The 24,095-nt window shown below is 45.3% G+C and overlaps 1 protein-coding gene across 2 annotated transcripts in view; it reads left to right on the top strand.

The window, feature by feature from the left end:
* Window positions 1-23,632, top strand: part of alcama (activated leukocyte cell adhesion molecule a) — a 67,507-nt gene extending 43,875 nt beyond the window's left edge. The window contains exons 2-16 of one of the 2 annotated variants that reach the window (XM_061250166.1): window positions 1,793-1,896; window positions 2,437-2,656; window positions 3,129-3,193; window positions 6,738-6,825; window positions 7,540-7,713; window positions 8,683-8,807; window positions 9,243-9,375; window positions 10,002-10,114; window positions 10,366-10,492; window positions 11,627-11,745; window positions 14,663-14,792; window positions 15,529-15,555; window positions 20,083-20,194; window positions 20,925-21,048; window positions 21,534-23,632. In XM_061250166.1, the coding sequence (XP_061106150.1) occupies window positions 1,793-1,896; window positions 2,437-2,656; window positions 3,129-3,193; window positions 6,738-6,825; window positions 7,540-7,713; window positions 8,683-8,807; window positions 9,243-9,375; window positions 10,002-10,114; window positions 10,366-10,492; window positions 11,627-11,745; window positions 14,663-14,792; window positions 15,529-15,555; window positions 20,083-20,194; window positions 20,925-21,015 (1,628 nt within the window). In that variant the 3' untranslated portion in view covers window positions 21,016-21,048; window positions 21,534-23,632. The remainder of the gene's footprint in view (window positions 1-1,792; window positions 1,897-2,436; window positions 2,657-3,128; window positions 3,194-6,737; window positions 6,826-7,539; window positions 7,714-8,682; window positions 8,808-9,242; window positions 9,376-10,001; window positions 10,115-10,365; window positions 10,493-11,626; window positions 11,746-14,662; window positions 14,793-15,528; window positions 15,556-20,082; window positions 20,195-20,924; window positions 21,049-21,533) is intronic. The other variant, XM_061250167.1, reaches the window with a different exon arrangement.
* Window positions 23,633-24,095: the final 463 nt, after the last annotated feature.

Genomic DNA, 24,095 nt, shown 5'->3' with positions numbered 1-24,095 from the left:
AGACCAAATGCATGATAGTTTCTCGTTCTAAAAATGTGCTAACTGAGAAACGTTGATAAGATGTTAAATTTTTGTTAGAATTGAAATCATTTTTTAGAATTGTTGCCTGTATTGCCGTTGTATACGTCTACAAAAGTACTTGTACATAGAAATGCTATTATCCACGTTTTGTATAGGCTCTCTCGAACATGATGAGCCCAAGTACAACCATCTCTGAACGGTATTTGTAACGTAGTTACAATGCATTTTCCCCATTCAGTATAACTTCAGACTAAAAAGCATTTTAGCTAATGACATTATGTTTCCAACATTTTATTATTTGTTAGGCTTGCCTAAAACAGCACAGCATTTTTGTAGCAAAACTGTAGCATTTTCAATACTGTTGCTTTTTGACAAATACGGTTCTTGAGATTTTATGGCAAAAATGTCTCACGTTTTACAACAAAAACATTATTTTGCGATGCCTACGTCTAAATGGAGGACTTCCTTTGGAGGAGTTCCAAGGAATTTGTCTGAGTGAATATTTCTGAGGAAGACGGTGAGAACACATTTGATAACACAAAAGAAGGAATTTTCAGTGACATGACCCCATTTTATATCAGGGAGCCTCTAAACACATTCTCAAAGTATTTTATTATTATTCAGTATGCTTATAAATAAGGAGCCAGCCAGTGAATATATTAGTACACAAGATGGTATTATTGTGATTATTGTACTTATTTTTCATGATATTCTCGACCTGTTGCTGTCTGAGGATAGCTGCAAGGAGAGGGAGATTGGGACAGAGAAGTAGGGGAAGTGCAAACTATTTTATAAGGATAAAAAGTGTTGTATAGTTTAATAAGGAAAATGCAGCATTTTACACCTCATTAGACCCATAATATCATTTTGTTTCCATGTGTCCTTTTGGAGTCTCCAAATGTCTTTTTTGGAAAACTGCCTAGACATAGAAAAAACTATGCAGAATGCTCTTTTTTGGTGATATTGGTGATTTTTGGTGATATTGATTTGAAAGAGGGTTTGTCCAGTGTTGTGCCTTGGCTCCATTGTGTTTCTAAGCCACAGCTACAATAATCTGTATCCAGTCAAAAACTGAAAATCTTTTCAGTGATACAAAAACACTTCCACTTTGCTTCTGTAACTTTGTTTCAGTAATATTTGGAGTGATTTTGAAACAAACCAGGATTATGCCTGTAGTCAGTGTAGTCAGAAGGGTTCAAGAATAGTTATTTAGAATAGTTAAGGGGTGATACTTAAGGGTTAACCCTGTGTAATCGTGGGGTCTGACATCACACAGCACCTCGCCGAGGGAAAAGAGACAGCTACGGCACTTATGACGATGATGGAAAACGTCATAGTGTGCAGTGTGTGTGAATGTATCAGACATGGGTCTAACATGTCATTATGTTTTGGGTTCAAATACTCCTCTACGCTGGGCTTGTCTGGTGTATTGGAACCTATGAAATACTCTCAAAAAGTGCAATCCCCACCTTCTGGTCCTCTTGGTTGGCTCAATTGCACCAGGTAAGATCAGTCAAGCACTGAAAAGTATTTGAATCTAAAACAATTACATATTTGACCCAAGTCTGGAATGTATAAAAATAAATTATACAATACAGTTGGCCTACAAAAGTATAGAAATTGTTGAACCGACAATAATACACCTTAGACTTTGACATGCAGCCGGATAAAAGATAATTACTACTTTCACATGCATCACATAAAAGATTCCTACTAATTGATATTATTTCCAAAATGTAAATGTCCTTTTCTGTGCTTCTTGTGCTTTCAGCGAGCAGTTCAGACTCCATCGTCGTCCTGTATGGAGAGACGATCGAAGTACCTTGCAACAATGGGGGGGAGTTGGGAGACCCTCTGTTCATAAAATGGAAATACGTATGTTTGTGTTCTTCCCCCTTGCCCCCAGTTTGACTAAAGGCTCAGCACATATTCTAAATGGTGACGACAGGCCAGAAAACTCAGTCAGTTGAGAGAAACAATCAAGCAAACATCACCTCTGCTACCGGGTTTCATGTTGCAAAGGCTGTTCCAGAGATTAGGCCTATGGTCATTTCATTTTTGTAAATCCATAATGAATTCTGATAGGCAGTATTTAATGTTAAGGGGAAGCTATATATCGAACTAGAAAGTACCTGTACTGCTGGTCGCCATGGGCGATAGCTGTCAACATGCCAGCATTTTGCAAATCAGCACTTGCTGGCAGTCCACCGGTAGCAGGACCATTTACCAAATATTTTTCATTCTTTTAATAGCTGATGCTCATCTTAACTGCCTCACCTTCACGGTCCATATGGGGCCACGTGCATAATGCTGGCAGGCAGACAGACAGATGTGCCAACGGCAGGCAATGTACGCTAGCTGGCTAGGTGGAGTACCTACACAGCAGCTCCCTAAATGTCCTCTCTCCTCATTCAGGACGAGGCGGACGGCAGCCCCGGCGCCATTTTGACAAAGGGCCGCGACCCGGGGGACGTGACGATCCAAGCCACCAACAGCTACAAGAACCGAGCGAGCATCGCGGCCAACGCCAGCCTCCTCATCACCAACGCCACCCTGGAGGACGAGAAGACATTCACCTGCATGGTGGTCATCTCGGGGGACATCGAAGAGTTTCCTGTCGTAGTGAAGGTCCAGAGTGAGTACTGAGGCTGTACCTGGCGTGGTGTGGCGTGGGGTGGCTGCCCTTTCACACCCACCACCCTTCTCCAGACCTGCTTATGTGGTGCAAAGTGCCTCCGATGAGTGCGAGATCCCTTTGTGAAGATAAGGACAAGGCTTGTGGGCGGATTACATTTGAAGCTTAATTACCGACCAAAGGACTAGATACAGTACGGGCGCACTCACTACTTGAACATTCAGTACTTTAAAATGATGCCACGGATAATACGATTAGTGTGTCCAAAGAAAGAAATGTAACATATTCATTTTAATTAACTACAGTCTGCAGGTGACTTGCTGTACTTGTTGAGAAGTTAAATATATGCACCCCAGTCTACTTCATTATGTGTTGAAATAGGTGGTGTAGTGGAAGTGCTAGCGTTGTTAGAGTATTCCGGACTGAAAACACCCGTTGATTCAGAATGACATTGTTCTCTTTTGACCTCCAGAGAGACCATCGCCACCACTGATCAAAGATATGGCTGCAGAACTGGAAAATGGCAAACTGACCACGGTGAGTTGAGATGTTTAAAACACGTGACTGTTTCGCTGCGACATTTGAATTCATGGGGGATAAAGTATCCCGGTTCTCAGAATTCAGGACTAAAATGTTTTTATAGTGTAATGCAATTTTCGGTCACTGTTTCTTTTTATTAATGTCTGTATATCAGTTAATACATTATCTAATGCCATGAAGTTTTTTATATGGAAGAAAAGAATATTCAGTGATATAACTCATTATAGCAGTTGGAGAGAGCGGGAGTACATGTAATGCATACTCAAATAATCCAATTAGAGTAGCCTCACCTCTGGCAAACGCAAGTATCTTCAACCCCTAGAAAGGAGATTTGAATTACATTGAAGTAGACAGTAATGATGAGCAGGTAGCTTTTGGAGAATTACATCAGAGGGGTAGAATTTTAATCATCAGGTGAAAAAGGAGAAATAGATTGCTCTCTGCACTCTATGTTTCATGGTGATCTAATGCAGCATCATATTAATATCAACTGCTCATATTTCTTCTTTGAAATGCTTTTTCATGCTGATGGGAGTTTTTTTTTCCTGTGTACAGGGTTGAGTGTTTGTTGTTGTTTTTCATGTCATGACAGCAGCCCAGCTCGAATTGGAGACATTAAATAGGAGCAGGAATGTAGAGGGAGGGGTGTGAGAGAGCTTGCCTATCGAGTGCTGTTACTTTCAAAGTGCCGTTTCATTTTTGGAGTGGAGATCCTCCTCGGGCCACGTCAGCTTTGAAGCTCTCTTCGCTCCTGCTTTTCTGCGGCGTAAGCCACCCGCCAATCCGAAAAGTCGCCGGCGTTTTGTAATAGAAATGAAGGAGCTAAGAGAAACACATTTTCCTCCGGAGCATAATGAGAGGCTTGGTGTTCTCCAATGTTTTTATATTGCGTTCTGTGTGGCATTGTCGCCGATTGCTTTCAGGGCCGATGTGCAGCTGGCCAGATCTGTGCTCTCATCTCTGAATCAGTCCTGGCTTTCATTGCCACCCTTCGGCGCCCTAGCCATTGAATTGTCTTTCTCCCGGTGTCAAACACCTCTGCAGTTACCTGTCACCCGTTTTCATTCTTGAAGGCTTTGCTGTCACATGAACTTGCCTTTCAACCCTGGAAGAAGTCCCCACCCCCCAACCTAATCCTGCCACATCTTCGTTAATGCAGCTTCAGCTCTTCCTGTAATGGAGTTTTTGAACATCCATTTTTCTTTGTTGCAAGAGTATTTGTCTCTCACACTGCTGACTAAGGTTACCTCAGCCCTGAGCTGGCGTTGTGCTGAGAAAGTGACGGATCTGTTGCCATTAGCATAGCAAAAGGGTGATGGGTGAGGGTGATACTGCGATTCTACACCCGACTGCTGTGTACGGGCCTCTGAAAAGCTAATCTGGGTATGACTTCAGTTCAGTTCAGTTCAGTTCAGTTTATTCTTTGTCCCAAACGGGCAATTTGGGGACTTCAGCTTAATTGTTAACCAGTGTTGCTCGTTTTTAAAAGCCTCAATTAACTCTGATGACACTTAACATGCTGGCGAGACACATTTCACGACTGTATTTAGGAGAAAATGCCCCCCCCCCCCAAAATTCATTTTCACCTATGATCACTTCTGCATGGGTTATGGGGATACTTTACTGACAAAATTCCACAGTAACCATGATAACTTACTGTAAATGCACCAAAGAAATAAATTCATAGAATTAATCAATAGTCCATTCATTTAAAAATACACTTGCAAAAAACCTTTTTGAGCCCTATTAATACAGAATATTGTGATATGTATCCCCCCACCCAAGTATCTGGAAAAAACATACTACATATACAAGGCATAAACATATACAGTCAGGTCCATAAATATTGGGACATCGACACAATTCTCATCTTTTTGGCTCTATACACCACCACAATGGATTTGAAATGTAACAAACAAGATGTGCTTTAACTGCAGACTTTCAGCTTTAATTTGAGGGTATTTACATCCAAATCAGGTGAACGGTGTAGGAATTACAACAGTTTGTATTTGTGCCTCCCACTTTTTAAGGGTCCAAAAGTAATGGGACAAACTAATAATCATAAATCAAACTTTCACTTTTTAATACTTGGTTGCAAATCCTTTGCAGTCAATTACAGCCTGAAGTCTGGAACGCATAGACATCACCAGACGCTGGGTTTCATCCCTGGTGATGCTCTGCCAGGCCAACTGTCTTCAGTTCCTGCTTGTTCTTGGGGAATTTTCCCTTCAGTTTTGTCTTCAGCAAGTGAAATGCATGTTCAATCGGATTCAGGTCAGGTGATTAACTTTAAGGTGATGGCCATTGCATAACATTCCACTTCTTTGCCTTAAAAAACTCTTTGGTTGCTTTCGCAGTATGCTTCGAGTCATTGTCCATCTGCGCTGTGAAGCGCCGTCCAATGAGTTCTGAAGCATTTGGCTGAATATGAGCAGATAATATTGCCCGAAACACTTCAGAATTCATCCTGCTGCTTTTGTCAGCAGTCACATCATCAATAAATACAAGGGAACCAGTTCTATTGGCAGTCATACATGCCCATGCCATGACACTACCATCACCATGCTTCACTGATGAGGTGGTATGTTTTGGATCATGAGCAGTTCCTTTCCTTGTCCATACTCTTCTCTTCACATCATTCTGGTACAAGTTGATCTTTGTCTCATCTGTCCATAGGATGTTGTTCCAGAACTGTAAAGGCTTGTTTGGCTAACTCTAATCTGGTCTTCCTGTTTTTGAGGCTCACCAATAGTTTACATCTTGTGGTGAACCCTCTGTATTCACTCTGGTGAAGTCTTCTCTTGATTGTTGACACACATACACCTACCTCCTGGAGAGTGTTCTTGATCTGGCCAACTGTTGTGAAGGCGTTTTTCTTCACCAGGGAAAGAATTCTTCTGTCATCCACCACAGTTGTTTTCCATGGTCTTCCGGGTCTTTTGGTGTTGCTGAGCTCACCGGTGCGTTCCTTCTTTTTAAGAATGTTCCAAACAGTTGATTTGGCCACACCTAATGTTTTTGCTATCTCTCTGATGGGTTTGTTTCGATTTTTCAGCCTAATGATGGCTTGCTTCACTGATAGTGACAGCTCTTTGGATCTCATATTGAGAGTTGACAGCAACAGATTCCAAATGCAAATAGCACACTTGAAATGAACTCTAGACCTTTTATCTGCTCCTTGTAAATGAGATAATGAGGGAATAACACACACCTGGCCATGGAACAGCTGAGCAGCCAATTGTCCCATTACTTTTGGTCCCTTAAAAAGTGGGAGGCACATATAGAAACTGTTGTAATTCCTACACCGTAAATACCCTCAAATTGAAGCTGAAAGTCTGCAGTTAAAGCATGTCTTGTTTGTTTAATTTCAAATCCATTGTGGTGGTGTATAGAGCCAAAAAGAGGAGAATTGTGTCGATGTCTCAATGTTTATGGACCTGACTGTATATCCCTATTGCTGGGGTCAAGTTAAGCTGTCAACTGTACCAAGAATGGCAGTATTCCTGGCCAAGGTTAAAAGGCTGTGTGTGTTTCCTTTCAGCTTGGAGACTGCCTTGCACAAGACGCTCACCCCCCTGCTGAGGTCATATGGTCCAAGAATGGCCTGCCATTGGCTGATGATGGGACAGGTAAGTTCCTCTCACACGGGTTTGCACCCAGGGAGAACTCTGAATATACGTATTGAAATAAAATATATAATACAAATATTTCAACACCTCCCATTTTATAAGGGGAAATATACTAATTATTATTCAATATATTTAGGTTCTTTTAGGACAGAGGAGAGACTACCTCTGTTACCCAAAATGATTAATGCCACGCGGTTTAATATTCAGTTAATATGTTTCTGTTTAACCGTGTGGTTTATATTTGGTTTAATGTTCAATTAATATGACCATTCCATTTAATGCTTAACTGGCATTTTGTTCAATAATGGCCAGTATTGATCTGAACATACAAGTTTCATATGCGCTGTACCCTCTAAACGTGAGGTGGTGATATAATGTGGGGGAAAATAATGTTTGCTTTCTGTTCTGTTTTAATAAAGAGCTCGCTACACGCTGCCACTTACAGGAATTACAATTTTATTTTCACCGAGCCAACTAAGGTTAGAATCCTCAATGCCGCAAAAAATGTCATCTGGCCCTCAGCCAATAAAGTAATTTCTGCAAGAAGCAGGTGGTTTATTGATTCAGTATAATTCTTTTCGCCCCTGACTCCCCTTTCCAACCGCTCAGATGTTTCAGGCCTGAAAACGCATCCTTCATTCCCGCAGTTGTCCTTTTAGGCTCTGTTATGCAGATTTGGGGTGCTGTGTGTGAAATTGTTGTGTTTTTTCGCAGCTACAATAATCACAACGGAGGAGACAAAGGATCCCGCCACCGGGCTCTCCAGCACCTCCTCCAAGCTGCAGTACACCGCAAAGAAGGCCGATGTGGACTCGGAGTTCACCTGCACCGTCAAGCACGTACTGGGGCCCGACCAAACCTCAGAGCCCCGGACCTTCAGCATTCACTGTGAGTGGACACAAGAGAGCGCCCCCCGGGGGTCTGTGCCAGCTGCCCATGCTGAGGGAGGGGAGAGAGAGAGAGAGAGAGTGAGAGAGAGAGGGAGGGGGAGGGATAGAGAGGGAGAGGGGGAGAGAAAGATAGAGGGGGGTAGAGAGATAAAGGGGGAAGGGAAAGAATAAAAGAGAAGGAGAGAGGGAGAAAGAGAGTGAGAGAAGGGAAAGGGAGAGAGAGATAGAGGGGGAGAGGGGCGGAGAGAGGGGGAAAGGGGAAGAGTGAGTGAGAGAAGGGAAAGGGAGAGAGAAAGAGAGATAGAGGGGGAGAGAGGGAGAGAGAAATGACCCCCTACAGATTGAAAACTGAAGTCAGATATTGACTCAGTGCTTGAAGCGAGCGCTCTAAGGCAGGGACAGTCTGGGCGGGGGGAGATGGATGGCTGTTTTGTTTCCAGTGAGGTGGAATTCTGTACTCGCACAGCTATTATCCAGATGTATTCTGGCACGGCGACTTATAAATCAGCTCAAAAACACTACTAACGAGCTGCGAACATGCTTATGTGTGCAGGCGTGCCTGTGTGTGTATAGGCATGTACGCGTGTGTATGCGTGTTCACTGGGTTTCGTTCAGCAGTGGCTCTCTAACTCTCTCTCCCTCTGTCTCTCTGTCTATCTCTCTTTGTCCATCTCTCTATCTCTCTGTCTCTCCATCTGTCTCTGTCTATCTCTATCTCTCTGTCTCTCTGTCCATCTCTATCTCTGTCTCTGTCCATCTCTCTATCTCTGTCTCTCCATCTGTCTCTCTGTCTGTCTCTATCTCTATCTCTCCGTCTCTCCATCTGTCTCTCTGTCTGTGTCCATCTACCTCTCCGTCTCTCCATCTCTCTCTGTCTATCTCTATCTCTATCTCTGTCCATCTCTCTATCTCTCTGTCTCTCCATCTGTCTCTCTGTCTCTCCTCGGCTCCATCACATGCCGTGCAGACCCCACAGAGAGGGTGGAGCTTCAGGTGGTCGCCAACGGGCCAATCAAAGAGGGCGATGACGTGACTCTGAAATGCAGCGCCGATGGAAACCCGCCCCCCACCAGCTTCAACTTCCTCCTGCAGGCAAGACCGCCTCATACAGATCCCCCGCACTGATCTGTACACCACACCAGGGACACTCAAATGTGGGCCTCCAGGCTGGCAGCACTGCTCCTTTACTATGGGTCTGGCAGGTGTGGGGGATTAAGAAATGATGAGTGCAGATTCACTCATCCTTAAATGATATAGATTCATTTATTAGGGGCATAGTAAGTTCAGTGAGTAGGATGCGCCACACCATGATGATTTAATGATAAGTGAACCCACCCAGGTGGGATACAAAGAAACAGCCCTGTACACATCAAACCGAGGTTTAGTTCAAGAGCAACCGCCTGGGGCTCGGTTCACAGGGCCCTGGGTGTGGATTATGCTACCTCATGCTTAATACATCTCCGGTGTCTTTGAGGACAGGGCACGTCTGAGTATTCGGCTTTATGTTTTTGTCTTTCTTCACTCCAGGGCAAGATGGAAACGGTGGTGGGCTCGGACAGCTACACGCTGGTCGACGTTACGCGCGCCAACACGGGCGAATACGAGTGCTCGGTGGCCGATGACCACACCCTGCAGGACGCCAAGAACATTTCCGTCAACTGTGAGTGGGCCGCGCGCGCTCCACCTTTTTTTGACAAACGGCATCGCCGGCGATTAACGGAGAACCGGCCCATCTGTAAAGGCGTTTGAACATTTCAAAGCTTTATGTGGCGCGTATGAAGTCACAGGAGCGACTAATTAAATTTATCTTTGAGAGGATTAAGGGCTAGGAAAATTATTGTGGGCAGTGGAAGAACTAATTATAATTTCTGGCCATTTCCTACAAGGGCCCAAGAAGGCAGATTTTCTTCTTGTTCTTTGTTAATTACTGCCTCCTGAGCGTGTGTGTGTGTGTGTGTGTGTTTATGTTTCTTGTTGGTGAAAGATGGTAACAGAAGAGTGCCGTAATTCGCACAGCACCGCACCGTGAAATTGGAAGGTGGTTTAGGGCTGCCTTCGCGCCGCGCTTAAACGGAGAGTGGGGGGAAAACAATGGCTTTGTGGGGCCGGAGCCGCAGGGGGATGCAATGTCACCCGTGTGGAGAGGTGAATTCCTCTCCGCTGAAAGAAAAGTGTTTTAATGGATTTGATAAGCGCGACAAATGAGCGACTGCCGGTCGCCTGCACAGGGCTGATAGGCCGCGCTTTTGGCACGTCTGAACAATCGGCCCCCCTCTCTCCCCACAGTTCTGGACATCAGCCTGGACCCCTCAGGGGAGATTGTGAGGGCAGTCGGGGTGAGCTTGCCGGTGACGGTGCAGAAGAACAGCTCCGGAGATGTCAAGGTTTCTTGGACAAAGGTAAGCGCACGGAAGGAGGCGGAACATTCCTTTGTGACGGAGAAGGCCTACGGTGATAGAAATCAATAACAGAAATGAAAAAAAACTATTTCATCCAATTTACAGTTACTTTCGAATCTTCATGGTTATGGCTGTTGTTTGGCAGATGTTTCTGTATTTCCACAAGGAGAGGCGAACACCCCTGAATGAAAAAGTGTTCACAAGCCTCTCGTCTGTTACATGACAGCTGATGAGCGGGCCTGTTGTTTCAGGACAATGTCAAGCTGGACACACAGCCAAATTTTGACAACCTGAAGTACAGTGATGCTGGGCTTTACGTGTGCGAGTTCTCCACGTCAGGGATTAAACAAAGCAGGTTCTTCCGGCTGGCTGTACAAGGTACGCACCTCTCATGTTTTTCAGATAAGGGCCCCAGGGCATGGGCAGGCTTTGTTTTATTCACCAGCCTCAAGGCACTGTGGAACTGAACAATGCATACACTGTGTGAGGTAGTGAGATGGTGGAATCGCATGCAGGTCAAGTAGTTCACACCAAGCCAACGTGAGGATATTCCCTTCTGGAAAATGCAGACTTTCTGGGAAAATGTACTGAGAAATATACTTCAGTCATTTGTTATTAAAATGTACAGTATATTGCAATATATTTACGTGGCAACAATGCATTTGCTATATACTGCGACTGTTCAAAAATATATATTTCTCGGCCTCATAATGGCTTCCTTGACATTCATTGGCACAACTCTGGTCCTCATGTTGATAAACCCCAATAAAAGGCAATCAAAAGCCTAGAATCATTTTTACATTTACATTTTTGTCATTTGGCAGACGCTTTTAATCCAAAGCGACTTACAAGTGCATAGGTTCTACCATAAGACACATCACATAAAGCATCACATCCAGAACTAGGAAAATACACATGGAATGCTGTTCTAAACATAGTCGTCATCATAAGTGCCAATTTATTTATTTATTTTTAATTTTTTTTGGGGGGCGTTAGACAAGGATAGAGATATCAGAAAGGAGGGGCGGGGGAAATCAGGAGGGAGGACTTAGGTAGAGTTTGAAAAGGTGGGTTTTGAGTCTGCGTCGAAATAGGGGGAGGGATTCTGCTGTCCTGACAGTGGTAGGCAAGTCATTCCACCACTGAGGAACCAGAACGGAAAACAGGCGAGAACGTGCAGCTCGACCGCCAGGTGCACGTAGAGAGGGAACCATAAGGCGACCAGAGCTGGCAGACCAGAGTGGTCTAGCTGGGGAGTAGGGAGTGATCAAGGATTGTATGTAAGGTGGGGCAGTCCCCTTAGCAGCCTGATATCAGACTAATCAAGACTAGATGCTGAAAGCTTGAGTGTGTGTGTGTGTGTGTGTGTGATTGCAGATTCACAGATTATATTATTATTATATTACACAGATTCATTTATTAGGGGCATGGTAAATTCAGTGAGCAGTATGTGTCAAACTATGGTGAGTTAATGAGTGACCTACCCATTCTGTCACCTGTGTCTCCCCTCAGGTAAGCCAAACATCAAGACCATCAGCAAAACGCGTGTGGACAAGCAGCACAAGGTCCTGACGTGTGAAGCGGAGGGGGCCCCGAAGCCCAGCGTGGAGTGGAGCATCAACGGCACCAACGTAAGAGCGCCGCCTCCGCTAATGCTAAAGCCTCCTCCTCTGGAGCCTGGCTGCTAATGCTAGTGCTAATGCTAAAGCTTCCTCCTCTGCAGCCTGGCTGCTAATGCTAGCGCTAATGCTAAAGCTTCCTCCTCTGCAGCCTGGCTGCTAATGCTAGCGCTAATGCTAAAGCTTCCTCCTCTGGAGCCTGGCTGCTAATGCTAGCGCTAATGCTAAAACTTCCTCCTCTGGAGCCTGGCCGTTCGAGTGGAGTCCGGCCACTAAACTACTGCTAACGCTAAAGCTCCCTCCAGAGGAGCCGGTTGCTAATGCTAGCGCTAACACTAAAGCTCCCTCCAGAGGAGCCAGGCTGCTAACGCTAATGCTAAATCTCCCTCCAGAGGAGCCAGGCTGCTAGCGCTAAATTTCCCTCCAGAGAAGCCAGGCTGCTACCGCTAATGCTAAATCTCCCTCCAGAGGAGCCGGTTGCTAGCACTAAGACTAAAGCTCCCTCCAGAGGAGCCAGGCTGCTAGCGTAAATCTCCCTCCAGAGGAGCCAGGCAGCTAGCGCTAATGCTAAATCTACCTCCAGAGGAGCCAGGGTGCTAGCGCTAATGCTAAATCTCCCTCCAGAGGAGGCGGGGGTGCTAGCGCTAATGCTAAATCTCCCTCCAGAGGAGCCAGGCTGCTAGCTCTAATGCTAAATCTCCCTCCAGAGGAGCCAGGGTGCTAATGCTAAAGCTCACTCTAGAGGAGTCTCTGGGCTAAATGCCCTCAGTCCCACCCCGACACCCCTCAACTCGGTCCACAGCAGCCATTAAACAGCGTTTGACCTCCGCTCTTCCATCTGGTGCTCAGTTTTTTATGGCCTGTCAGGACAACAGGGAAGTTCAGCTGCCTTTTCCATTTTCTTCTTTTTACCCATTACCAATGCAGTCCGGGCGAGCCTCAAAGGTAGCGGATCTGAGGACGTACATCAAAGCGGAGCCGCGATTCCATCTTCCGCCACCTCTCTGTCATTATTCACAGAGAGCACATTTCCTTTCACAGCCACCACAAAATTACCTGCTGCAGCTCCCGCTAAAAATACACCCTCCCCAGCACTCCTCCTCCCACCCCCGACTCTGATGCGGCTGTTTTCTCAGCTGGGTGACAAGAGGATGTAGCTGGGCGGGTATCACTTTAAAGCAGTGATATCTTTTTTTTTTTTTTTTTTCGTTTTTAAGAGTTACTCATCCATCAAAATCTGCCGGGTGCCAACTTTCCCGACAGTTTGCATTGGGCAACAAGCAGTTGTTTTCCTGCCTTTACCTGCCCCCTGGGTCAGACTGTGCCAGGTTTATTTTTCTCCAAATCACCCTGGCTGGGGAAAGCTGGCGGACGCACACGCAGACAGAGCCCCCCCGCCAGCAGAGCCTGCCCGGGCCCTTCGGCTGTGTGTGCGGGAGTGTGTGCGGTTTTGTGTGCAAGCTTGTTAAACCCTGAGAGACGTGTCCGGGAACAGCACGTCTTGGTTTTGGTCGGGTATTGTTCCGCCTGAGACTGCTGCCCACCCAGTCAGCCCCTCCACAACTCATAATAACCCCCCTCCAATCCAAAATACCCCCCCCCCACATCCACGAGGAGATAGTCTGAGCCGTCTCCTTCTGCGGAGGGTTGGTTTTCTCATTTGTGTAGGGGTATTTCATCAGAATTCTGCAGCAGATTTGCCTTGGAGGGCCTCCTCTTTTGTGTACGGAACACCCACCCAACACAGGTGTTTCGAAATTGTCAGTAAACGTGGTACCGTGATTTTGGCAAGCTTCATGTTGTCATTTGTCAGTATCAAAAATTCAGAAATGAGAAAGCTGTATTGAAAAAAAAAAAGGGAAAAAAAGCAATGTCTGTTTATTCTTTTTTCATTTTTTTAAATAAATTCGGCATCCAATCCAATCTCCTATTCTCACCTCTGTTTTGAATAGCCAATCACCGGGTTCTGCACCGTGCTAATGCTGCAAAGCCTCCCTTTGATTTGGGAGAGTGCAGACATCCAGTATGCTGCTCCGGGCACCTGCTCTTTGCCCTGTGGGGCGACCGGCCGCAGTCACCACTGATCCCGGGCCAGGAGGCTAATCTCCAACCCACAGCACAGCGTCTGAACCCAATGAGCCACCCGCAGCTTCTCTGTGTTTTTCAGTGTGCGCTTAGATCCGTTCTTTTACGTTTGTGCACACTGTCCATGAGAGCTTTTATAATGATGACTAACTACGGTTTCATGCACGCTTCTTCTGCTTAGGCGGAACATTGGCAATCAGCAAAATGCGAAATGCACGTGTTCATGCTGATGGCGCCGTAGTTGTTGCTGTTATTCTAGTTATTACATGCTATAAATGGATAAAATCATTTTATGATTGCATCTTTCATTTTTTAATTTTATGAATAATTTATAATTGTGTTCCATTTCAATAATTGGGAGCTCTCAGCAGTCAATCGCATGGTCTTGTGCACTGAACACTTTCCATGCTCATTTTCTATACATGAACGTCAGAGACTTCCCGGAGGACCTTTTCCCTAATGGGCGTGGAGGACAGGTGTTATGACAACCATGTTATTGAGCCACATCGCACTGCATTGTGATGGAGGTCCTCCACCACCCCCTAGTGGTCAAGAGTAGGGTTTCATTTTTACTGACAATTGCCAGAATGGATGATGCAAACAAAGGAGAGTAATGATTTCTCTTAACTTCTAATATTGCCAGTGCAATAGCAACTTCATCAGAGAAGTGTCTATTCCCAGCACATAACTGTACCCTACTGAAGAGCAGGCCTGCTTGTTCTCTCATGATCACACTCACAGTGTTTCACTGGAGCAATTTGAAAAGGACGTTACTGTTACTTGGATAATGCGTAGGTTTACTGACGTCTGCTCCAGTCCATGACCCCCTGGTGTTCCTCTGCAGGAAGAGAGCTCCTACGAAAACGGCATGCTCACGCACAGGATCACGGTGGTGCCCACGGGGAACCTCACCGTGGCCTGCAGGGTGACCAACGAGCTGGGGATGGACGTGAAATACATCGACGTGTCGTATTGTGAGTACTGGAGCCGCCGGCACTCCCGCTCTCCCTCCCTCACAGTACTAACGGACCTCCGGCCCCGCGTCTGGCCGTTCTGACACCGCTAGCGCCCGTAGCCGAGAGCGAGCCACGGGGCATGAAGCTAACACCCTAACTGCCACGCTCCCAACGCTCGGGTTGAATAACATCAACTAACAACATGCTCTGCTCTAAACACGCCGCGCATCTGCTTCCGGGCTTTCATGGGTAGTGATTAGCAAGTGGAGAGGAGACGAGCAGATATCGATTGAAAGGCAATCGATGCGTGGGGGGAGGGGGGCGGTGGGAGTAGGAGAGAGAGAGAGGTGAAAGGTAATTATTTTCCTTCCCATCATCTGCCGAAGCAAATGAGCCGTTCGCATTTCCTAATACCTGCCCTTTCTTTCTTGAGTGGGGGGGTCATCTGTGCGGTGATGCTGGACCCCTTTCTTTCCACCCTGCCTCTTGGCCTGAGTTAACACGCTCTATTAACATTCAGAGAGAAGCCACTGAGAAGAGCATCCAGCTTAGCACTTAGCAGTTAGAAACTCGCCTGCTTTTGTTGATTACTAACACTACTTGGGGGCACTTCATGATTTCCTGACTGATGTGAGAATGGTGGGCACTCGCGACGCCCCTCTCTGTTCATTAGTGTATTTATCGTCCCTGAAATGACATTGCACACAATTTTCATTTCTTTGACGGAAGTTAATTTTATTTTATCTGATTTCAGTATTTGAGGACAACGATAAGAGAAAAGGTAAGCTTTTTTTGCTAACATTTACTTCCCCCGCTTCCTTTGCAAACCTCCGTTTCTTTGAATAGAACTCGGCGGACAGCGAGTGCTGTAATCTAATGGAAGGTTTTATGGAACCCTGCAGAATCACAGCGGTCACAAAGTTTACAACCGTTACAAACGTGACCCGCTAGCCCGGTGTCCAGTTACTGTAGATGTGACTCGCTGTCTACTACCAAGGCAGACACAGAGTTTATGAATGTGACCTGCCATCATAAGACCAAACTAGTCATCAAGTTAACGGGCGTGACCTGCGTAAGTACCCAAGCCCCTCTGGGGTACAGGAGATATGACATCACATCACAGGAATAATTGGACGTGACCTGCGGTCTTTATTACATGGGCAGTTATGGGCTTCAGCAGATGTGACCTAATTTGATAAAAGCCCGGGCAGCTGTGGGGTTAATTGGATGCGAGGTGCGTTAGAAAGAGGGTTCTCTTAATAAAGAGGAGCCTGACGCAATGAGGCCCCCACCCACCCTGGCATACCCCCCCCCCCGGCTTACCTCCTCCGGCTTACCTCCCCCCACCCCGGCATACCCTCCCGGCATACCGCATACCACCCCCCCCCCCCCCCCCACACCCAACCCCACCACAGACCCTCACTGCACACTCGCGTCTCGTCAAAAAAAAAGAATTACGAGCGTCGCAAACGTCAGGGTGCTATAAATACACCGAGCAGAGCTTCATTCCAATTATGCGTGAATTTTTTGAGGAATCGTTGGATGATGATCAACGGTTTCTTGGCGCCGGCTTGGCTAATTGGCTGGCTGTGATGTGCTGAAGTGACCGGCTCTTGTACAGGGTCCTCAGGAGACAGAGGTGATGGACTGGAGTGATGAGGTCATTTCCCCTGTGGAAGGTCCCCCCCCAGTGCATCACAGTCACACCCCAGCCACTCATTTACACCGCGTTCCAAATTATTATGCAAATTGTATTTAAGTGTCATAAAGATTACATTTTTCGTTTTTCAATTAAACTCATGGATGGTATTGTGTCTCAGGGCTCTTTGGATCACTGAAATCAATCTCAGACACCTGTGATAATTAGTTTGCCAGGTGAGCCCAATTAAAGGAAAAACTACTTAAGAAGGACGTTCCACATTATTAAGCAGAACACCATTTTCAAGCAATATGGGAAAGAAAAAGGATCTCTGCTGCCGAAAAGCGTGAACTAGTTCAATGCCTTGGACAAGGTATGAAAACCTTAGATATTTCACGAAAACTTAAGCGTGATCATCGTACTGTTAAGAGATTTGTGGCTGATTCAGAGCACACACAGGTTTGTGCAGATAAAGGCACAATGAGGAAGGTTTCTGCCAGACAAAAACATCGGATTAAGAGAGCAGCTGCTAAAATGCCATTACAAAGCAGCAAACAGGTATTTGAAGCTGCTGGTGCCTCTGGAGTCCCGCAAACATCAAGGTGTAGGATCCTCCAGAGGCTTGCAGTTATGCATAAACCTTCTATTCAGCCACCCCTAACCAATGCTCACAAGCAGAAACGGCTGCAGTGGGCCCAGAAATACATGAAGACTAATTTTCAAACAGTCTTATTCACTGATGAGTGCCGTGCAACCCTGGATGGTCCAGATGGATGGAGTAGTGGATGGTTGGTGGATGGCCACCATGTTCAACAAGGCTGCGACGTCATTACATTACATTACATTACATTATTGGCATTTGGCAGACGCTCTTATCCAGAGCGACGTACAACAAAGTGCATACCCATAACCAGGGATAAGTTCGCTGAAAGACCCTAGAGGTAAGTACAATTTCAACTGCTACCTGTACAACAAAGATAAGGACAAGGGCCATTTTTTTTTAATTTTTTTTTATTTATTTATTTTTTTTTTGGAACAAACAAACAAACAGAGCAAAAGTCACCAAAGTTAACTATCCAAACACTGCTTACCTAGCCAACTAAAATACTGATACACAAGTCACAGAGACAACAATTAAGGTTCACAGGGAGGTAGGGAGGGATGGGGAGAGGTGCTGTTTGAAGAGGTGTGTCTTCAGCTTGCGCTTGAAGGTGGGGAGGGATTCTATAGTTCTGACCTCAACGGGGAGTTCGTTCCACCACCGTGGAGCCAGAACAGACAGTAGTCGTGAGCGTGAGGTGGAGGTTCTGAGAGGGGGAGGTGCCAAGCGGCCTGTGGAGGCTGAACGAAGAGGTCTGGCAGGGGTGTAGGGTCTGATGATTTTTTGCAGATAAGCTGGGGAAGACCCTTTAACTGCTTGGAAGGCTAGCACCAATGTTTTGAATTTGATGCGAGCCATGACAGGCAGCCAGTGGAGGGAAGTAAGCAGGGGGGTGACGTGTGAGTATTTGGGAAGGTTGAAGACCAGACGAGCTGCTGCATTCTGGATGAGTTGGAGGGGTCTGATGGCAGACGCTGGGAGGCCAGCCAAGAGGGAATTGCAGTAGTCCAGGCGGGACAGAACCATCGCTTGGACCAGGAGCTGGGTCGAGTAGGGGGTGAGAAAGGGGCGGATTCTCCGTATGTTGTATAGGAAGAACCTGCAAGACCGGGTCACCGCCGCAATGTTCTCGGAAAGGGACAGTCTGCTGTCCATCACCACGCCGAGGTTCCTTGCACTGGGTGACGGCGTGAGTGTGGTATCCCCGAGGGAAATGGAGAGATCCAGATGGGGAGAGGTATTAGCAGGGATGAATATCATTTCAGTTTTACCTGGGTTGAGCTTTAGATGGTGGTTGTCCATCCAGCTCTGGATGTCCCTCAGGCAAGCAGAGATACGGGCTGAAACCTGCGTATCAGACGGCGGGAACGAGACGAAGAGTTGGGTATCGTCCGCATAGCAGTGGTAGGATAGCCCATGTGCAGTGATCACAGGGCCAAGGGAGCGAGTGTAGAGAGAAAAAAGAAGCGGGCCAAGGACTGAGCCCTGGGGAACTCCTGTGGCGAGGGGCCGAGGTGTCGATACGTCAGCAAGGAGGTGGCTACTTGGAGTCATGTTTTGGGCCGGAATCATGGGGAGAGAGCTGGTCGGCCCCTTTAGGGTCCCTGAAGGTGTGAAAATGACCTCTGAAAAGTATGTGGAGTTTCTGACTGACCACTTTCTTCCATGGTACAAAAAGAAGAACCGTGCTTTCCGTAACTAAATCATCTTCATGCATGACAATGCACCATCTCATGCTGCAAGGAATACCTCTGCGTCATTGGCTGCTATGGGCATAAAAGGAGAGAAACTCATGGTGTGGCCCCCATCCTCCCCTGACCTCAACCCTATTGAGAACCTTTGGAGCATCCTCAAGCAAAGGATCTATGAGGGTGGGAGGCAGTTCACATCCAAACAGCAGCTCTGGGAGGCTATTCTGACATCCTGCAAAGAAATTCAAGCAGAAACTCTCCAAAAACTCACAAGTTCAATGGATGCAAGAATTGTGAAGCTGCTATCAAATAAGGGGTCCTATGTTAAAATGTAACTTGACCTGTTAAGATGTTTTTGATTGAAATAGCTTTTGATTTCAGTAAATATGACCTTCTAATGCTGCAAATTCAACAAATGACCATTTTCAGTCCTTTACAACCTATAAAATGTTTTGAAACTGTTGTGCGTAATAATTTGGAACAGTGCATTTTAAGTTTTTTATTTTTGAAAAAAATACTGTTATCATTGGGAGGTTTGTTCAATAACATTCGAATTATACCCTAACAGGTGATGACTTGAAAATTATGCTGACTGCCATTTGCATCGACTATTTAGGAAAATCAGAGAAAAATATCATTTGCATAATAATTTGGAACACAGTGCATTAAACCCAGAGCAAGGCTCCTTGTGATTCTCCGTCAGTTATACCATAGATCTTCCCCTTTACCCACGGTGAGAGCTCTCAAAGCACGCGCATTTCAGATAATCAAAGTTTTCCCGCTTTGATCTGGGAAGGTGTGGGACTTATGCTGGATTTTGAATGTCTGCAGTTCAGCGGTGAAAACTGGAGCTCTTGAAGAGTACGTTTTGCTCAACTCCTTTTTAACACATCCCACAGAATGTACTTGCAGATCATTTTTCATTTAATGACATCAGCCTCTCTTTTTCCCAATCCACAATGCCTTGCAGATAAAAGTGGGGTTGGTTACAGAGTGCGACTCGGGAGTTTCAATTATAAGACTTCTAACGCGTGATACAAGAGCATTCATTTGCAGATATGACCCTGGGAAACTCTTAAAATAGCCCTTGATGGTGCTTTAATGTAGAATTTCTCTTCATTAGAATTAGTGTAGGAAGAGTGCCTAATAGCGGTAATTTGACGGAAAGGTTGTGACAAACCAATCCAGGCTCATTGATCGCACATATCAGGCTTTTCTTTAGACAAAGACACTGAAATTCATACACCTTAATGTGATCATTACACTTTCTCCTGAAGGGCATGGGCAGAGCGTTTTAATGTCTCTTTTTGCAGCCACACTGCCAAGGAGAAGGATTGGTAGGCTAGGTGGGCTTCAGCTTTTCCCTTCGCTTCACAGGGCCAGGCGACGGAGATGACCAAGCCAAGCTCATCGTGGGCATTGTGGTCGGGCTGATCCTGGCGGCCGCGGTAATGGGCCTGGTCTACTGGGTGTACATGAAAAAGACCAGGTGAGTCAGCCGTCGACGTAGCCCTGCGTTGCCCTGCCTCTGAGCGGGAAAACAGTCCCGCTCGTCCAACCCGCCATTTCCCCATCCGGGACCTGGAAGTGTTAGTGACAGGTCTGCGCTGAGTCTAAAGCAACCTGGACAAGGGCTGAACCGCAGTGTCCTTCAAAAGACATGGGAAGTCATGAAATGCCTTTCTTTCCTTTTTGTTTTGGAGCGAGAAAAACACATTGTTTGCAATAGCAGGGTTCTGCACCGGAAATTAGAAATCAACACTCTAAAATTACAGAACGGAAATTCAGGGTAGCTAGAGTCAAGTGTGTGCTTATATTGCCAATTTACAGCGAGCAGCTGACATTAACCCGAGGACAAAAATACACTTTTTACAAAAGCATAAAACAGAGGCATTGGGCCAGCTACTCAAATAAGAGTTGGCAGAATGGTTCCCTTACGGAGAAAAACTTCTCCAAGGGGCGAGACCAGCGGAGCGAAAACAGGGACACTCAAACTACCATCGCAAAGAAAGCAAAAACAAAATACAAAAAAGACAAAAGAACGGGGACAAACTGTCAGACTGACACGTCTTCGGGCGCAAGACTGATTTTAAAATACACAACGTATCTTTAAAGCGAGCGTTTCCCACGGCAGCGGTGGCGGTAACGGGCGAAAGGATGGCGCGGGCCCTGCAGGTGCCTTCTGAAAGCCTGACATGAGCGCACTCCCCTGGTTTCAGGCAAGGCAGCTGGAAAACGGGAGAGAAGGAGTCCGGGACCTCGGAGGAGAGCAAGAAGCTGGAGGAGAACAACCACAAAGCGGACGTGTAGAGACAGGCCGCCGGCACTCAAGGGATGAGGAAGGTGGGCTGTGTTTTATCACATTCTGTACCGCACGGCTGGGAAAGCAACATGCGCTGTATGTCTGCTATGAATGTAGATGTGCTAGCCTGTTAAGTAGGGATGCACCACAGCACAGTTTAGCGAATAAAATGAGTTTTATTATTACGCTTTTGTCGCCTATTTGGAAAATACAATCAGCCGATCCGATTTTAAAGCTCAAATCTGCCGATTTCGATTATATGTTGGTGCATCCCTACCTGTTAGCTATCAAGTTAAGGGGGTTGTGCATGAAAGTTAGAGGGTCAATTCCTTTTTACTCTGCTAAACCACAATAAAAATCGGATGAGTCACATGTTGATAATAGTCATACAATTATGAAAAGAATAGCGGCCAAAAATACTCTCTCATGCCAGACAAGAGTTTTTACCCGAGAGAATATCTTCCTTTTCTTGCCAGCCTGCTGAACCCTGAATTCTCTTAATTTCGTTTTTTTGTTTTCTTTCCAGGGAAACAGTGATGAGTGGCCTTTTCACACTGGACTTGCTGTTTGGGAATAAAAAAAAAGGAAACCGTCAGAGGGCCATTTCTTTGGATACAGAAATCATCCATCAGGCTTCTAATGCACAGCACGTCTCGCAGTAACTCCACCAAACCCCCAGATGAGCAGAAAACCCTTAACCCTCTTCTGCCACCATCTGCAAGCAAGGCCAACCAAAGCATTGCGCTGTATATGGATTCCCATTCTGTCAGCCTCACTAAAGTCCTTTTCCCCCTCCTTATCTCTCTCTCTCTCTCGTCTTCCTGGTGAATGCTTGTCTCATGCGCAGTGTTTGTTAAAGTGGGTTTCGGCTCTTATTTTCTTTAGGTCAAAATGAAAACAGTTAAGGTCATTGTACACTTAGGCTTATATGAATATATATAATTTCCCTGCTCACGGCCAGGGATGCTGTCCCCCACCCAGGACTAACTGCTGACTGAATGATGGATGAGGCTTATTCTGCGGGTAGGCCGGTTCTGAGGGTGTTCTGGATCCGAGAGGGGCCCAGACCTGATGGGACAGAGAACTTCACTGCTGTTTAAATCCTCCATTCCTCCACATTTCACCTCACGTCCAAAAATTAAACCCACTCCACTCCCCAACAATCTCAATCACATTATAGCAGGCAAGAATTCAACACCCCTTCCAAAAAAGTGTGTTCAATTCAGAATGTCAGTGTATGAAAGCATGCATTAGACTATTTGTGCACTGCTTCCAGGGAACTGAAAGTTGGAGTTGTGAAATGTTTAGCTAATGGCTGTGTGTGAAATAAAGATCAGAAGGGCACTGCTAAGAAACATGGCTCCATCCTTTTCCTCCATCTGCGGTTTCTAAGGAGTCACATCCATGAGCCTCGAGCAGGGCTTGGGTCACTTCCATTCCAATTCATTCAATTCAGGAAGTGGATTCAAACTTGGTTAACAAATTGGAAAATCCCCATAGAACATTATAGCAATTTTTTCAATTTATTAAATTAATTTAAATAAATTTCCTGAATTAAAATGGAAATAACCCCAAGCCTGGTCTCGAGCCGTTAGTACAACACTGGTATGATTAGATCACTCATCAACCTTGAAACTGTTTTTTTTTGTTTAGTTCCCCGCCCCCGTTTTAAAGCTGTATTATGTCGAGTAATCGCTCACCTTGTACAATGCCCTGTTTATTTCTGTTGGTTTTCTCCCTGTGGTATGTGTCCGGTTTTAGGCAGGTAGCTGTACTGTTAGAGTGCAGCAGCTGCACTCTAGTTCTGAGAGATGCATTGTAAATACATTGGATCTGAATGTCCCGTTTGGATTTTTTGGCTGTATTTAAACTGTGTGAGAAATGTAAGGTTTGCAAACGCTTCCGTAGACCGCTCGGTAGGTGTTCTCAGTTTACACCTGTTGCTGTTTCTATTGCCTTTAAAGTTTTATCACCTGAGCTGTTCTTTTAAAAGGGACACTTAAAGCAGTGCTGGCTGTGTAGTGTGTGCATAAAGCTTGCTTGCAGTTTGATTACTTGGTTACACTTTTAAGTGCCTGTTTTTACTGTTAGGAAATGTTACTACGGTTATTTCATCAACAAAGTTTGTTGACAGATTGGAGGAGCAAAGCAAAGAAGGCTCAACCTGGTGTTCCATATAGATTGCTTTAGGAAAACAGTGGTTATGCTTAATTTAAACACACCATATGAATGTTAAGACTTGGATTTAATAATAAATAAAAAAAAGTGTACATTTCTTGAACGATGTTGTAACGTTACTATTTGGAATCTGTTTTAAGAAATAAGTCTTAGTAGATAATAAATACGTTTATTAAGGCTTAAGATTCTAACAGTATAAAAAGTCCCTGAAAGTGTGACTTTTTGAATATTGAGATACTGGAAGGACACATAGGAGGTAATTGTTCAAGAATGTTTTACATCGTTTTACTTTTTTTTTTTGTTCCTTTCTTCTGTCATTTTTCAACATCAGGTCAGCAGTGAAACCAAAGAAGGTAAAATGAGAAGGCCATACAAGTATTGTAAATACAGACTTTTTCGTTTTTGTACTTTTGTTGAAAATAAAGTGTACATTTTGAAGAAAACAAACTCCAGAAAGCACAGCCTTTTGCTTTTATGGGCCTTATGCCTGGGTTTTCATTCATTTGTGATTAATCTGTCACCTGTTCGGAGAGAGGCATCCTGCAAGTTGTTATGGTTTATGGCATATTCGATTAAATAAATTTGATTCTACAAAATACGAATTCTTGATAATGACTGCATTCAGACAGCACTTGAGAATTATAGCACTCAAAATGTTCCTTCATTCCGAGTGTTTATAAGCCGTGGAGGGGAAACCGCTATAGGCCCAACTTGTGTAAAAGGAAACTGAATTGCCTCATAACACCATGGTCAGAAAAAACATTTCCTGAGAAGACCATAAAAATAATATGTTATATACAAGTTTGATTCAATCTGAGTTCAGTTCCCCCCCTGGGAGAGACGTTCGTCGCTGGACTTTCAGTGGATGAATGAAATGAAAAACTCCTCCACATTTGCACTTCTAGCTCAG

This window comes from Conger conger, chromosome 7 (genome assembly GCF_963514075.1).
Source record: "Conger conger chromosome 7, fConCon1.1, whole genome shotgun sequence".
Classification (NCBI taxonomy): domain Eukaryota; kingdom Metazoa; phylum Chordata; class Actinopteri; order Anguilliformes; family Congridae; genus Conger; species Conger conger.
The sequence above is the reverse complement of the archived record's forward strand: the minus strand, read 5'-3'. Positions and strand labels throughout refer to the sequence as shown.